General features: G+C 41.6%; 1 protein-coding gene across 1 annotated transcript in view; it reads right to left on the bottom strand.

Moving 5' to 3' along the window:
- Positions 1–15,372, bottom strand: part of GLG1 (golgi glycoprotein 1) — a 152,993-nt gene extending 137,621 nt beyond the window's left edge. The window contains exon 1 of the mRNA XM_014792685.2: positions 14,908–15,372. Coding sequence (XP_014648171.1) covers positions 14,908–15,357 — 450 coding nt within the window. The 5' untranslated portion in view covers positions 15,358–15,372. The remainder of the gene's footprint in view (positions 1–14,907) is intronic.
- Between the last annotated feature and the right edge of the window lie 2,306 nt (positions 15,373–17,678).

The following is a 17,678-nucleotide window of genomic DNA, read 5'->3' as shown; positions in this document are numbered from 1 at the left end:
CTGTCCTACATACATGTGGTGGGAAACAAAACACTGAAAAGCAAATAGGCCAAATAATTCCTGAAGCTGACAGAAGTCAGGGAGTAGCTCATTTCCACCAGCCAGAATGGAAAGACCTCATATAACTCAGGACATTGAGTAGAGTCCCAGAAGAGTCACATCTTAGCAGCAGAATTAAATTAGGCATAGACTATAAGCGGCTCTGGACTTGCTCTAAAAAAAGTTAAAAGCAAGCCTCAAAAGGATCAAACTGATCTGCATGTAACCTGTGTGCCAGACAAAATCTAACACTCTTTAAAGGAATTCAACAAAATTCAGCATTCAAACATGAAAAGTTCACAATGGCCAACATCCAATAAAAAATTACCACACATGCAAAGAAGCAGGAATGTGACCATTAGAAGAAAAATTAATCAGTAGAAAAAGACCAATAAATGACAGATGATGGAATTAGCAGATGAGGACCTTTAAACAGCTGTTATAAGTACACTTAAGGATGTAAAGGAGGGCCAGCCCTGTGGCGTAGTAGTGAAGTTCAGTGTGCTCTGCTTCGGCAGCCCAGGTTTGCAGGTTCGGATCCCGGGCGCGGACCTAAACCACTCATCAGCCGTGCTGTGGCAGCAACCCACATACAAAATGGAGGAAGACTGGCACAGATGTTAGCTCAGGGCTAATCTTCCTCAAGCAAAAAAAAAGAAGAAGAAGAAGAAGACTGGCAACAGATGTTAGCTCAGGGCAAATCTTCCTCAACAACAACAACAAAAAGGATGTAAAGGAAAAAATGAACATAATGAAGAGAAAAATGGAATTATATATATACATACATATGCATATATATATACACACATATATACGCATACATATATACACACACATATATACATGCATATATATATACACATACATATATAGAAGACCCAAGTCAAACTTCTACAGATGAAAAATAGAATATCCAAAATAAAAAATATACTGGATGGGGGCCGGCCTGGTGGCACAGTGGTTGTGTTCGTGCGTTCCACTATAGCGGCCCGGGGTTCACAGGTTCAGATCTCGGTCGCAGACCTACACACCACTTAGCAAGTCATGCTGTGGCAGGCGTCCCACGTATAAAGTAGAGGAAGATGGGCACGGATGTTAGCCCAGGGCCAACCTTCCTCAGCAAAAAGGAGGAAGACTGGCAACAGACATTAGCTCAGGGCTAATCTTCCTTGCCAAAAAAAAAAAATACACTGGATGGCATTAACAGCAGACTGAAAACTACAGAAGACAAGATCAGTGAACCTAAAGATACAGCAATAGTAATTACGAAAAATGAAAAAGAAGAAAAAATAATTCTTTTGCGGGGGAGGGGAAGGTGAAGAAACAGAGCCTCATGACTTGTGAATCAATATCAAGCAATTTAACTTATGTAAGATTAGAGCCCAGGAGAGGAGGGGAGGCAGAAAAACTATTTGAAGAAATAATAGGTATACAGTATATGTTCAAGTATTTGTTGATAGATATAAATAAAAACAGGAAAGGGCTATAAAAACATATAAAACAATAATATGAAAATATATTATCTATGTAAATGTGCAAGTTATTAGAAAAGCAATGTGGTAAGATGGAAAGACTGAAGCTTTGAATTTAAAAAGACCTGGGTTGGAGTCTAAGCTCTGTTTCTTAATACTTATGTGACTCAGGCAAACACAATCCACCTGATTCATTTTTTTTATCTGTAAAATAAGGCTGATATCTGTCCTATCTACTGCACACCATTATCAAGAGCTGTAAATGAGATAAAAAGGGTTCCATGAACTAAATGTTGGACAGTGACTTGACTCAGAATAATTAAACATTTAGGGAGAAGGTTGTTAGGACAATAATCTGTTTTTGGTTGGGTTTTTTTTAATGTATTTTTTTTTGCTGAGGAAGATTCACCCTGAGCTAACATCTATTGCCAATCTTTCTCTTTTTTTTTTGCTGAGGAAGATTTGCTCTGAGCTAACATCTGTTGCCAATCTTCCTCTATTCTGTATGTGGGCCGCTGCCACAGCATGGCCACTGATAGACAAGTGGGGTAGGCCTGTGCCCAGGAACCGAACCCAGGCCGCATAAGTGGAGCAGGCCGAACGTAACCACTAGGCCACCAGGGCTGGCTCCAATCATCAGTTTTTATTTTTTTTTTTTATTTTTTTATTTTTTAAAGATTTTATTTATTTATTTTTCCCCCAAAGCCCCAGTACATAGTTGTCTGTCATAGCTGCACATCCTTCTAGTTGCTGTATGTGGGACGCGGCCTCAGCATGGCTGGAGGAGTGGTGCCTCGGTGCGCACCCGGGATCCGAACCCCGGCCGCCGGCAGCGAAGCGCACGCACTTAACAGCTAAGCCACGGGGCCGGCCCCAATCATCAGTTTTTAAAAAGCAAGAATATATGGTGAGTTCCTCTCTTACATTTATACGTGGTTCCACATTTCCCCTATTGTAAGAAAGCTAAGAAAAGTTTTTCAGAACACATTTTATATGAAACAAAACTCTCAAGTCATCTTTTTCATGCCAAATAATAATCCTGCTTATTAATTAACCCATACAGTAAATGCTCAGTAAATATTTTACAAATGAATGAGTAAAAAGCTTAAGACAAAAGTATAAGATAAAATAATTGGTTCTCTTCTTTTGGTCCTGGGGACAGATAAGCCAAATGAGAAGCCGGAGAAAAAAAATTTCGGGAAGGCTCCCCAAGGTGAGAATCCTAAACTAAAATGACTAATTCCTCCTATCTCTTTGCTCTTAACTGGACACTTCAAGATGAAACAAGGAGGGCCAGCTCAGCGGCGCACTGGTTAAGTGCACGCGCTCCGCTGTGGTGGCCCGGGGTTCACAGGTTCGGATCCCGGGCGCGCAGTGACGCACCGCTTGTCAAGCCATGCTGTGGTGGTGTCTCATATAAAGTGGAGGAAGATGGGCACAGATGTTAGCCCAGGGCCAGTCCTCCTCAGCAAAAACAGGAGGATTGGTGACAGATGTTAGCTCAGGGCTAATCTTCCTCACAAAAAAAAAGATGAAACCAAAGGAAACAATGAAATTGCTGGAAAAGAAATACTATTTACTCAAAATCTGAACAAGATGAACAATTAGGTTGAACCATATGAAACTGCTGCTTTTACAGTTATGCGGGATACATTCTGAGAAATGCAACATTAGACGATTTCACCATTGTATGAACATCATGGAGCGTACTTACACAAACCTAGATGGTAGAGCCTACTACACACCTAGGCTAGATGGGACCACCATCATCTACGCAGTCTGTCACTGACCGAACATCATTATGTGGTACATGGATGTATAAGTCAAATATGATCAAATATTGGTAATTTCTTATGGTTCAATCTAATAAAAACAATGAGGCCAGAAAACAATGCTTAAACGAGAGCTGGGAGAGGGGAAAGGGGCAGTGGGCTGTGCAAAGGGAAAGATATTGAGCAATATTTTGGTGCAGAAAATTCCCCAATCACTGAATATAAAATCTTTACCAACAACTAAGATTTATATATAAACCTTATGAACTCAAAAGCTGTAACTTGGTACTCTCTGGAAGCCCACACCACTATGTGGATGTGGGACAGCAGGATGTTGTGTAGGGAGCTAGTGAGAAGTAGAGCTGGAGAAGCAGGCTGAGATCATCCAGCTAAAGAATATGAATTTGTTTCCATAAGAGGAAGGGAACCAAACCAACCTCTTCTTTTTTTATTTTTTTTTCTTTTTTTTTTTTAAATTTTATTTATTTTATTTTTTGCCCCCAAAGCCCCAGTAGATAGTTGTATGTCATAGCTGCACACCCTTCTAGTCGCTGTATGTGGGACTCGGCCCCAGGATGGACAGAGAAGTGGTGCCTCAATGCAACCTCTTCTTTTTTTATTTTTTTTTATTTTTTTTTTTTAAATTTTATTTATTTTATTTTTTGCCCCCAAAGCCCCAGTAGATAGTTGTATGTCATAGCTGCACACCCTTCTAGTCGCTGTATGTGGGACTCGGCCCCAGGATGGACAGAGAAGTGGTGCCTCAATGCGCACCCGGGATCCGAACCCGGGCTGCCAGTATCGCAGCGCGCGCACTCAACCACCAAGCCACAGGGCCGGCCCCTGAACCAACCTCTTCTGACTTCTGCTTTCACTGCCCTAATTTCTCCTACTTCAGACACACTTTCAAGTTGAAAATCAATATACAATAGTATAAATCCTTGAAATTTTTTATAATAATAAAAAACAGGCCGGCTCCGTGGCTTAGCGGTTAAGTGCGTGCGCTCTGATGCTGGCGGCCCGGGTTCGGATCCCGGGCGCGCCCCAAGACACCACTTCTCCGTCCAACGCGAGGCCGAGTCCCACGTACAGCAACTAGAAGAATGTGAACCTACGAGATACAACTATCTACTGCGGCTTTGGGGGGAAAAACATGAATAAATAAAATCTTTAAAAAAAAAAAAAAAAAAAAAAAAAAAACAACCACCACCAGACACACAAAAGCTTTTTCATCTATGCACATAACAAACAGCCAGGTCCTAATAAATCTACCAAATCAGAGTTTTAATATGAGATTGTGGAATTCTAACTGTTTCAAAACTAACTCTGCTACCTAATTAACCTCAGAAAGAAGGATTACCTACTAAAAATATTTTTGCACTGTCCTCAATATATGATTAATTTATATATTTATACTTTAATATAGACGGTTTCATAGGCCAGAGAATGTTCCAATCGTAGCAATATAAAAACCATTACAGGGGCCGGCCCCATGGCTAAGCGGTTAAGGGCGCTCGCTCCGTGCGCGCGCTCCGCTACTGGTGGCCTGGGTTCGGATCCTGGGCGTGCACTGAGGCACCGCTTATCCGGCCACGCTGAGGTGGCGTCCCACATACAGCAACTAGCAGGATGTGTAACTACGACATACAACTATCTACCGGGGCTTTGGGGAGAAAAAAAGGAAAAAAAAGGAGGAGGATTGGCAATAGATGTTAGGTCAGGGCTGGTCTCCCTCAGCAAAAAGAGGAGGATTGGCATGGATGTTAGCTCAGGGCTGGTCTTCCTCGTGAAAAAAAAAAAAATCGTTACATATTACTTTCCCTCTTAAAAGTTGTCACCTTTGAGAAAATATCAGTGATTTTTATATTTATCTGGTCTTACAAAGGGCAAAAGATAAAATCAATGCCTGTTTCTCAGCTGATACAATAGCTATGTTCTTAGTTATTCCATTCGACAGAGGGAGTAATCCAGTCTCCAGAATATAATAACTAATTTTGGGGCCAGCCCCACGGCTTAGCAGTTAAGTGTGTGCGCTCTGCTACTGGCGGCCCAGGTTCGGATCCAGGCACGCACCGACGCACCGCTTGTCCGGCCATGCTGAGGCGGCGTCCCACATACAGCAACTAGAAGGATGTGCAACTATGACATACAACTATCTACTGGGGCTTTGGGGAGAAAAAGGGAAAAAAAGGACGAGGATTGGCAATAGATGTTAGCTCAGGGTTGGTCTTCCTCAGCAAAAAGAGGAGGATTGGCATGGATGTTAGCTCAGGGCTGATCTTCCTCAAAAAAAAAAGAACTAATTTTTTTCCTCTTATCTGAGAGAATGAAGTTTTCCTTTGTTTGACAGGCAGCATATTTCAAATTTAGGCATCATTTAGGCAGAGAACTAAAGAATATCTGGTAGAACTGAATTCCTTTACCAAGAGAATTCATCCCTTTGCACTCCATAATCTCAATGTGTACACATTTTAAATACCCGGAAAAGACTCTATAAATGTCCTTGACCTAACTCTTCAAGTTCAACCTACGTTTTCTTGAAGGAGCCTCGGAAGGATTATATAAAAGGTGTGGCGCATTACAGTTCACTTCACATTTCTCTTAAGACAGTGAACAGAAAGCCTTATCTTGAGTGATTTCACCTGCAACAACCAAGAGAAAGGGAAGGGAAAGATCATTTATGGGCGAATGCAATTTGATGGATGGTCTACACATTTAAAATATCTTCATCCTCACCATAACCCTGTGGGAGTACATTTCATTACCTCAGTTTTATAGATAAGAAAACTGAAAGTTGAAGAGATTAATTCGTCCAAGGTCCCAGTAAGTAGTAAGTGAGCTAGGATTTGAATCCAGGACTCTAGTTCCAAAGCCCATTCTGTTTCGCCATTCACCACATTGCTTCTCCTTTCACTAGCTCCACATGACTATAGGACCTTATCTCTTTCGATTTTTATTTCAGATGTAATAGGCATGTAATAGGCACTAATTAACAGATGGCAGATTTTGTTCATGAATAAAACTCTCCATTACATCCCCTTCTCCCTCCTTGAAGTTTCTGTCCACTTCATGTTGTTGATCACATTACACAGCTGATTTGGGCAATGTAGGAACTTTGGGAATTCTGTTAAGTGACTTGCAGGCTGTCTTTCTAGTTTAAACTTAAACTACAAATGAAACCTTGCTAGATACCAGAGTACTTTCTTTAAACATGATTTCGTTTTCTTTCGTTCTTTTTTTTTTTTGTAACTTTGCATTTGAATTTACAATTTATATGCACATTCTCCTGGTTAATTTTTCTTGCATATCATTTCACTTAACTGTTTATCTTATTTATGATTTTAAATATACATCACATCTGTTACTTTTTAAAGGAACACAAAAACGTTTAAGAGTATGTTCTATTTTACAAGTGTACAGATTCAGGAATTCAAGTCGGCACCCATTTTCACTATGATTCCTCCTACAAAGAGTTATACATGTTATTCAAGCCTTCAACAGGAGAATTTATAGATACTGAAAATACCATGCATTCAATCTAACATAATTTTCTAATTTCAGTAAAATTATTAAAGCTGAATGAAAATAGAAGCCTGATTCTCTTAACGCATTGTTTTTAGATTCCAGTCCACGCTTCTTGTTCCTCCACACTCTATTTTAATGCAGATACAAGGGTTAGTACTGGCACAGCTCTGAGGGCCATCACTTGAGATTCTTAAGTTTCAAACTGATCTAACTCAACCAAATAAAGATGAGTCACTTACTGATTTCCAGTTTTATAAATATTGTTCCTTTCAAATTGAAGGAGCTACAGCAGCCCTTACAACTCATAAATCAGGCAAGGGGAAGATGAGATCCATCTATTAACCAGATCACGAGGCATTTTAAGGTAGCTAAATTAAGAATTTCAAGATATGAACAATCAACTTAAGAAGAATGAAAAGTACTGAAGAGCTTTTTTCTGATCTTCCCAACTATTTCCTCTACCGTATGCCGATAGCATTTAATTTATCCTTCTCTTATGGTATTTACTACTTTATAACTTGTATTATGGTTTTAGTGAAGATACCTTTTTCTTCTCCTAGATCAGTGCTGTCCAACAGAAATAGAATATGAGCCATACACATTATTTTATGTTTTCTACTTTATGTTTTCTATTTTATTAAAAAATAAAAAGTAACATTGACTTTAATAATGTATTTAACCCCAAATATCCAAAACATTGTCATTTAAACATGTAATCAATAAGAAAATTAATGAGATAGTTTACTTTTTTTGCACTAAGTCTTCAAAATCAAGTGTGTATTTTACACTTACAGCACATCTCAATTCAGACTACTCATGTTTCAACTGCTCAATAGCTACATATAGCTGGGGACTACCACACTGAACTACCACAGGGATGGGGCAGAGGGAATGAGCTATTTTACAGTTGGACAGACTTGCTTTCAAATCTTAATTCCACTACTTGCTGGCCCTGAGGCAGTTTCCTCATTAAAAAAATAATTTTAAAAAAATAAGAATAATACATCTCTCATAGGATTAAATGAGATATAATGCCTAGAAAACACCTGGTCTCTTAGGACAGGGCACACAGAAAGCCCTCAATAAATGCTATTAACATATATTTGTATCCTATAACAGTAAGCACAGTGTCTTGCACACAGTATGCACATATATTCAATAAATGCTTGCTGAAGGAAGAAAAATTAATTTGCATGACATCCTATAAGCCATTTTAACTGCTTCTTTTTAAAATATATAAATATCTCATATAAACAGGAAACAATGTTTTGGATTGTTGCTGACTAAATTTGTTTTGAACACAAATTAGGAGAAATGCACACAAAAGAAAAGCACCATTTCATCCTTTGGACTGTTCAAACATTTTATTTTCTTCCAAAGAACAATGAATTATTAAGCAACTATATACTGTAAAGCACTCTGATTAAGAGATTTCTTAAAAAGTGTTTGCCATAAATGACAGTGCTAATTTACAGTTAACTCGCACTTATCTCCAGGAATATTTTTATCTCAGGTTGGGATAAAACACATCCCATTTCTGGGCTTTACTTGAAGAATGAGCCAGTGGTACATGGACGATCCTTGATAATCTAGACTGAAAAAATTCTCAAACCCTCTACTTCAGTCAGTACAGCCTCCTTAATTTCTCAAAGCATCTCCCTTTTCACCTGTGCTTATGACTCCCTTGCACGTTTTATATTCCAACAGAGCACAGAATCACAAAGTACCAGAGGGGCTGGCCCGGTGGCGCAAGTGGTTAAGGGCGCACGCTCCACTGCCTCGGCCCAGGGTTCGCCAGTTCGGATCCCGGGCACGCACCGACACACCGCTTGGCAAGCCATGCTGTGGCAGCATCCCATATAAAGTGGAGGAAGATGGGCATGGACGTTAGCCCAGGGCCACTCTTCCTCAGCAAAAAAAGAGAGGAGGATTGGCAGATGTTAGCTCTGGGCGGATCTTCCTCAAAAACAAACAAACAAACAAAGTACCAGAGCTGGAAGGATCTTAAGAGATAATCCAGTCTTTGTATTTTCCAAAACATGTACCATAGGTGGTAAGCAAGATGATTTCAGGTGGTATGTGTTAGTATAATACACTTTAATGACCATATATTTCATTTAATATATATTAAAAAAATATAATTAGCACATCAAAGTCAAGAATTCACGTGTATCTTCATTTACGACAGGGCTAAAGTAGACAGGCCCTACTTAAGGAGAAAAAAAAGTGGTGAGATTTTTAAGCTAAGAGTAGCAGAGCTGGGTTCCACCTAAGTCTAAATCCTAATTTTGTGCTCTTTTCATTGCCCTAAAGAATTTACTGTCTATATGACACCAAGTGATTAACATTCTCTTATATAATTGTTTTTGCTCATGATCTAATTTATCAAACCAACTGTAAACAATGGTAGTGTCTTAAAGTATCCGTGTTCTTCCATAATGATAGGTACATAACAGGAGATCAATAATGCCTTGATTACGTGGTTAGATTGCTTCCAACCACTGAGAGTTAGCATAGGCAGAAGTTCCACAGTGGCTCAAAGAAAACAATTATAATATATCCTAATGGCAAACAATGTTTGGACTAATTGCTCTTTGCTTTATTCATATCACTATTTTCCCCCCATGAACAAATAAGGAATCAGGAGATAGTACACATATAAATCCTAGTAACTATATAAGATATACATATAGAGAATATATGTTTACAGGAAACAACTCATCTAGGTTAAATGACAGGGATCTTAGAAATTGTACTATCACTCAAACCTCTCATTTAACACATGAGGAAACTGAGACTCAGAGAGGTAAAATGACTTGCCCACAGTCATACAATTAGTTACAGGCAGTGCCAGCTCTAGTCCTAGGCAGTGCCAGCTCTAGTCCTAGTTCACTCTGTGCTGTTCCATGGGTTCAATACAAATAGTCGGGGCCAGCCCCCTGGCTTAGCGGTTAAGTGCTCGTGCTCCCCTACTGGCAGCCCGGTTCGGATCCCCGGCGCGCGCACCGACGCACCGCTTCGGTGCTGAGGCCACATCCCACATACAGCAACTAGAAAGATGTGCAACTATGACGTATAACTATCTACTGGGGCTTTGGGGGGGAAAAAAAAAAGGTGGAGGATTGGCAATAGATGTTAGCTCAGAGCCAGTCTTCCTCAGCAAAAAGAGGAGGATTAGCATGGATGTTAGCTCAGGGCTGATCTTCCTCACACACACAAAAATAAATAAATAAAATTTTTAAAAAATGTTAAAAAAAATACAAATAGTCAGGAAATATATCTAAATTCTTCCATTACACTAGTACAAATCCCGCTTAAGGTGAGATGGGATTTGAAAATCTTTTCATTAAGTAGAAATTCTGCTCCTGATAGACTCAGACTAGTAACTAAATTAGCTTTGTCTAATAATGCTGGTTTGTCTGCCTGAAAAATCTACAATATTCCAATGTATAAGAGCTGTTGCTATCCAACTGTTCTCAGTAGTGAAGAAAAAGAGGATTCTAGTTCCAGGTGACCCCTCTCATTTTGTGTCCATTTATAAACCCCTAACATTCTCAACAGTCACGTACTACTTTTGCTAGCTGCAACTATCCAGGGTAGACTTGAAAGAGTAAGGTCTTTGAAATCAGAGAAAACTTGCTAGGGGCCAGCCCCGCGGCGCAGTGGTTAAGTTCTCGCTCTCTACTTCGGCAGCCCAGGGTTTGCAGGTTGGGATCCCAGGTGTGCACCAACGCACCGCTTGTCAAGCCACGCTGTGGCGGCATCCCATATGAAGTAGAGGAAGATGGGCACGGATGTTAGCTCAGGGCCAGTCTTCCTCAGCAAAAAAGAGGAGGATTGGGATCAGATGTTAGCTCAGGGCTGATCTTCCTCACAAAAAAACAGAAAGAAAGAAAGAAAACTTGCTAAATACCAGCTCTACTACTTAGCATGTAACACTGGACAAATTACTTCATCTCTATGAGCCTATTTCTCAACTCAGATAATAAGATAACACTACCTCACAGGACTATCAAGAATATTAAATAATATAGATAGGGTGGTACACTACCTTAGGATACAGTTAAGTGAAAGGTTAAGCATACAGTAAGGAAAACGTTCACTTTATGAGTTTGAAAGTGGGTTTACAGTGTGTAATGATGAAATGTTAATTCCTGTTCAAAACATAAAATAGTACACCTTAAGTAAATATTTACAAAGCATTCGCTATGTGCATAGCTTAGAGATAGTGGTCCACAAATTTATAATCTAAAACTGATATATCAAGAGAATCTAAACTGATATAACAAGAGAAGGTACCATGAAATTTAGAAGAAATATTTCATTATGTTTTTAAATACTAAAAAATTACACTTAGGTTCTAGTTTTATTTTTTTTAAGTCCTTATCAGAGACACATATTGAAGTATTTATAAGTGAAATGACATAGTGTCAGGGATTTGCTTTAAAACATGCCAGTCTCCCAACTCATGTGCCAAAAAAAAAAAAAGTACAGATAGTTGAAGCTAGGTGATGCATACATGGAGAGTCATCATACTATTCTCTCAACTTCCGTGTATGTTTGAAATTTTCCATAGTAGAAGGTTTTTTGGTTTTTTAAATCTAAGAAAAACTATGCACATCACTAATAAACCTCTCCTAAGGAACCAATGTCTCCATCTGAAACTTATAAACACAAGATACAACTGATAATTTTAGCCAAAAATATATGAAGTATTTTAAAATCACTCTCAACATAAAGCATGTCTTATCTCTTTATCAAATACTAGCTAGAAGTGTAGTATCTTCTTTTTCTTTGGTATTGCTATTCCTCCACCTGTTAAAACCAGCCAGGGTGTATTTTTCCCCTTATACTTTCTAGTTATATTTTTTATAACTACAACTACTACTAGTTATATATACATATAACCAGGACTACTATCCCACCAATATTGTTATTACACCTACTATTTAACAGTGGGCCGACTGGGTACATTTGACCTTTTAAAAACCATGACTCATCTGAGAGTTAAAAAAAAAAAAGAGCACACACTTTCAAAATAACGGCCACAATGACTGAGGGAGGAAAAGGTGTGAACTAATCTATAGTCTATATGCAGTTTTACTATAATTTACACGTACATTTTTAATTTGTTGGCATATGCTGCATTAAATAAAATGAAAGTATCAGTTGAAATTATTTAAAGGTAACCATAAATACCTTCAAATAAATTGTGTAAGTGAATTACTACATAACTTTGAACACTACATTGGAGAGAACCTTAAAATATTTGAACTTCAGACTTAACCTAACACTAAATATTCCCATGTTGTTTCAAAATAAAAATGTGGTTTACCATACTGCCATTTAAATACTTACACGCTTTGCCTTTTCATAATTCTAATAGCAACTACACAGAGAAAAATCTTCCCCAAATTTGTATCCAAAGGGATAAACAAGCACATCTACTTCCCTATCAAACAGTTCTACTTACCAAAAAGGAAATACAAAACATATTCCACAATTTCACTTCAAATGTGCCTAGCTCTTTTACTTCTGTCATTAAGTTATGCTCTTTCAAATACATAAATCAGATTTAACTAATTCTCAAACTAAGTGGAATAAAATTTTCTTTTGCTATCTTTTTTTGTGTGTGTGTGAGGAAGATCAGCCCTGAGCTAACATCCATGCTAATCCTCCTCTTTTTGCTAAGGAAGACCCGCTCTGAGCTAACATCTATTGCCAATCCTCCTCCTTTTTTTCCCCCAAAGGCCCAGTAGATAGTTGTATGTCATAGTTGCACATCCTTCTAGTTGCTGTATGTGGGACGCCACCTCAGCATGGCCAGAGAAGCCAGGCGGCGGTGTGCACCTGGAATCCGAACCCTGCCGCCAGTAGCAGAGCGTGCGCACTTAACCGCTAAGCCACGGGGCGGGCCCTCCTTTTGCTATCTTTAAAGAAAAAAAAATGTAGTTTAAAAATAGCCCCACCTCCTGAAGAATATACACAGGTGTTCATGGTACTTTTCTTTCAATTTTTACGTATACAAAATTGGAGGAAAATTAATTAAATTGGAAATTTGGAAACCCCTGCCCCCCAAAACACCCCCACCTCCAATTTACACGACACCTTTTCCTCCTCTGGAGCATAAAACTGACTCCATTAGTTTAGTCATCCTCAATCATTTGACAACATTTACTGCATCTCAGCACTGAATCAGGTACTCTCGACAGCTACAAAGGAAACATAAGACCTAGTCAACTATTCTCAAAGAGTTTATATATCATCCCCATAAAGGAAGAAAATGTAGAGCCAGCCCCAGATGGCCTAGCGGTTAAAGTTCAGCGCACTGCTTCAGGGGCCTGGTTCAGCTCTGGGCATGGAACCACACCATTTGTCTGTCAGTAGACACGCTGTGGAGGCGGCTCACATAAAAGAACTAGGAGGACCTATACCTGGAATATACAATTATGTACTGGGGTTTCGGGGAGGAGGGAAAAAAAGAGGAAGACTGGCAACAAAGGTTAGCTCAGGGCGAACCTTTCCCAGACCAAAAAAAAAGGGAAGAAAATGTAGGTACTAAAACAATATCTTTCCTGAGAATCTTCCAGTCAAAGATGGAGCAAGGACTACATTTTCAGGCCAGGTTCTTTGCACTAAGTAATCCAAGAAAGACAGTACCTATTAAATTAAACAGACTCCAAAAGTGGTCAAATCTAAGCTATTTATGGATCATATATGCTGCTACACACTTCTACATGTATGACAAAGAAAGACTGCTCCTGTAAGTGGAGGTTTCCAAACATCCCTAATGCACACAAAGAAACAGACATCTACTCCTTGAATGGGCCACTTTTTGCCACTTTCCCTAATAATGTCCTGTTTCTGCGACAAACCACTAACAAAGTGTTTGGTCACCAATATTAGGATTCTAGTTTGAGGGAACAACATCTACTATATATCCCCAAAGACCAACTAGAAAATTCCAAAAAGCTCTGTATAGAATATAGATATTGTTCTAGAGCAAATATCACAGTGTGATGAGGGCGGAAAACTGCTAAGACTAGCAATTTTCTATAAACCAGCGGTCTTCCCATGACCATGAACACCTTAGACAATTCTGATGACACAAATTCCCAAACAAAACTGTGTCAAGCAGCAGCTTCATTCTACTCGTCAACCTTTGGGCCTAATTCTATGTATCTAAACATTAAATTAAAAAAAAGCATCGCTACCAGATTTGCTCCAAAACTTTGAAAATTGTCCAATACGCACTTATGTGTGCAGCATTAAATCTAGAGAAGAAATTCTCTATGTCACTTAACCGAATCACATCAAACATCAAATCTAGATCATTAAGAGGTACTGTTAAAATCATTCACACATCAGAAAAGCAAGACCTCACAACCCCAACACAAATGCTGTATATGTATTACAGCTTCAAATGCTGCCCCAACTTTTCAAGCTTTGGAACTCTAAATCACTTGGACTAATAGCTTTAATTTGAGATTCACTACAAATTGAACAAAAGAAGTGAAGGGGAAAAAAGGCACACGTTATTTTCAGCAGCCGGTAGATAACAGGAATTTGCGAATTACAAAAGAATGCGGTCAAGACGGTAAATTGGGCTGCTGATTACAATACACATCAGAATAGCACCCGAGTTACCTAAACAAACATTACCTACTGCCAATAAAGAGCAGATCATTCTTTAACAGTTCAAGTACGCCAACATTTTGCATGTTTACAAAGGTTGCTACAAATTATCCAAGTCGAAACGGATGGCAAAATCCTGAGCAGGTCTTCGGCGAGGAGCCACTGTGCTTAGAACATCACACAAAAGACCCGAGCAAACATAAACACGCTGTGGGCCTTCGCCGATCGCGGCAGGAGTCGGGGTCTCCTTTCCAGACCCCCCGCACCAGGGAGGGAACGAGGGGTGGGGGTGGGGTCCTCTTTTTGGAACGCGCCGGGAAGCGAGGGGCAGGGAGGGAGGGAGGGAGGGAGTGCAGCAGAGGAAGCAAGAGACACAGCAGACCAGCGTCAGCGGCTTCTAAGGCCGGCGACACCCTCGGGGCCGCACCAGGCCTGGCCCTCCCGGCCCCGTCCTGCCTCCTCACCTCCCTCACGTCCTGCAGGCACTCGAGCACCGCCAGGTTGTTGCTCCAGGTGTGCTTGGGACACACACGGGTCACGTCCTCCCTGCAGGACTCTTCCTCTGCCAGCTTCCAGCCGCCGCCTGCCCCGCCGGGCCCCGCTCCGCCCCGCCGGGCCGGAGGCCCACCCGCCGGGAAAAGCTGCTGCGGTGGCTGAGGCGGTTGCTGTTGCTGTTGCTGTTGCTGCTGCTGCTGCTGCTGCTGCTGGAGCTGAGATGCCTGAGGCGGCTGCTGACCCCCTGCCCCGCCGCCTCCAGGCTGCCCTACGAAGGAAATAACTTTGGCCCCCGGGCCCTGGCCCTGGCTGTGGCCGCCCTGGCTCAGGTATTTCTGGGCCCCGGCCGCGGCGAGCAGCAGCAGCTGCAGCGCCGCCGACAAGCGGAACATCCTCCGTACACGTCCACACGCCGCCATCTTGGGTCCGCGGCGAGCTCGACGCGCCCGCCGGCGACGCGTATTTAAGTGAGGGGGCGGGGCCGCGGGGCGGGGCCCGGCGGGCTCACCCGAGCCTCTCCCGGGCCGGCGCCGACCCGGGAGCTGGAAGCAGAGGCCGAGAGAAGGCCGCGCTGGGGACGGCCCACGCCCTGGGCCTCGGCGGGCGGGAGAGCGGCGCTCTTTGCCCGGGGAGACGCTGGTGCTCCTTAAAAAGCCTGAGTATGGGGGCTTTGCCTAATTCCCTTGGTTGTCGTCACAGAAAAATAAAAAGGAATTGGGATTGCCACAACCAAGATGGCCGGTAGAGTCTGTCGGCCGTTCAATGACTTGAAAAAAAAAAACTTTATGTGTGTAGAGGTGAACTTTACACGGTCGGGTGTGTTCCGGAATCTAAGAGCCTCTTGTTGCTTCTCTCCCTGCTTCCTTCCACCTGCCTCAGAAGTCTTTCTTACCCAGAGAAGAAGGCGGCATTGAATCAGGTTTAGGAGCACGGGTCCTATCCACGGGATAAGAAAAGACCTGTTATAATCCTTGCTCTTGGGCAGATTAGGCAAGTCCTTTAACTTCTCGGAGCCTCATTCTCGTCTGAGATAGAAGAGGAGGAGCTCTAATGTAAAATATAATTGTGAAGATTAGAATCATAATAAGGAAAGTGCCTGGCCCACAATATAGAACTCAAAAAGTTATAGCCAATGTTATAAATAAACTGTGAAGCCCTTTGTGCGTGACTCTTGATTGTAAGCCAGAACTGAAATTCATGTTTAAAGGAGAAAAGAAAATAACAAAACATGTCTTTGAGGCCTCAGGTTAAGTCTGTGCCTGGATATCTGTTCTTGCTGACCTGCCTGCAGCATCTTCAGCAGCACTTCTGGCAGGGATTGGTTGTTTCACTTCACCCCAGTGTCCCTTCCCTCTCCTTAGGAGAGAAATCTTCCCAAGGTGTCTTCATACCCATTGTGTCATTTGAGCCATGCATCAGGCCTGGGTTCGGTTCTAATTCAACTGAGGAACATGCATCAGGCCTGGGTTGGGTTCTATCTCAACTGAGGAACGGCGTGGAGATGGTTAACAGTTCTGCACAGCAGGGTTAAGTGACCTGCCCAGGATGAACTCTGCTAGCCTGGGTACCGGAATACCTTGGACTTCCCCACTGCCCTGGTGAACTTTTATCACACTCTGCCAATACAGCATGTTGGGGAAATGAGGGCAGGTAGGGAAATGTGATCCCAACTGGTTATCCATGTTCAAAAATGCAGCTTCTGCTGTCCAGACTCACAGATGGGCAGTGTAGACTAGATCGGACATAACTAGAACCTGAGAAGTTGAGTGGGGGCTCAGGACTCCCTGAAACAGAATATTCTGCCCATTGGGCAGATAGAGGCTGACCACAGGCCTCTATCTCTGGGAATGAGGGCATGTTGGCGCCTCCATCAACACTCATTCCTGCTACTGCCATAAGATGGTCCTGAAGCTGCTGCCAATCTTGAGCATAGGCTAAGGCAGCCCAGGGTCGACCAGATAAATGGTTCATTATGTTCGTTAACAGATATATGGCATAGGTAAGTTGCAGGCAGGCAGGGTGGAGACATCACCAGAAGTTCTTTCATTTTTTTTTTTTTGAGGAAGAGTGGCCTTACACTAACATCTGTTGCCAATCTTCCTCTTTTTCTTTTTTCTCCCCAAAGCCCTAGTACATGGTTATATATCATAATTGTAGAGTTGCAGTTCTTCTATGTGGGATGCCGCCTCAGCATGACTTGATGAGTGATGGGTAGGTCCGTGCCCAGAATCCAAACCAGCGAACCCTAGGCCGCCAAAGCAGAACACACGAACTTAACCACTATGCCACCAGGCCAGCCCCCCCAGAAGTTCTTGAAAAGTCATAAGTGGCCATTAATTTTCAATGATGGATCTGCATGTGCTCAGACAACCAGTGGGAGATTATTTCAAGCCAGTTTAAGGCTAGAAATTGATAATCTGCTAAGAGAAGCCAGCAGTTGCCTATCTCTCAGCCTGCACTCAGGAAACTCTATACCCTGTTACAGATTGCCTCTGGAGATAGGGAGGAGTATATCCGCCTATCTTGAAATCACAGTGACCAAGAAGCGAGTAACCAAGAGAAATCTGGGAACCCAGCCAGCTCAGGCTGTGTCAGGCAAGTCTAGATTTTACAGAAGGCACAAACCCCCAAGCCAGTGGGAAGATAGTTGACCCAACCTGGGTCTCCTGGCCTCATTGACTTTTCAATATTAAATAGACTATGTCCATCACAAACACAAAAAGGGTAGGAATTCACTTTA

This window comes from Ceratotherium simum, chromosome 30 (genome assembly GCF_057802395.1).
Source record: "Ceratotherium simum simum isolate JZ-2026a chromosome 30, ASM5780239v1, whole genome shotgun sequence".
NCBI lineage: Eukaryota > Metazoa > Chordata > Mammalia > Perissodactyla > Rhinocerotidae > Ceratotherium > Ceratotherium simum.
Note: the sequence above shows the minus strand (reverse complement) of the source record. Positions and strands in the feature narration are given on the sequence as shown.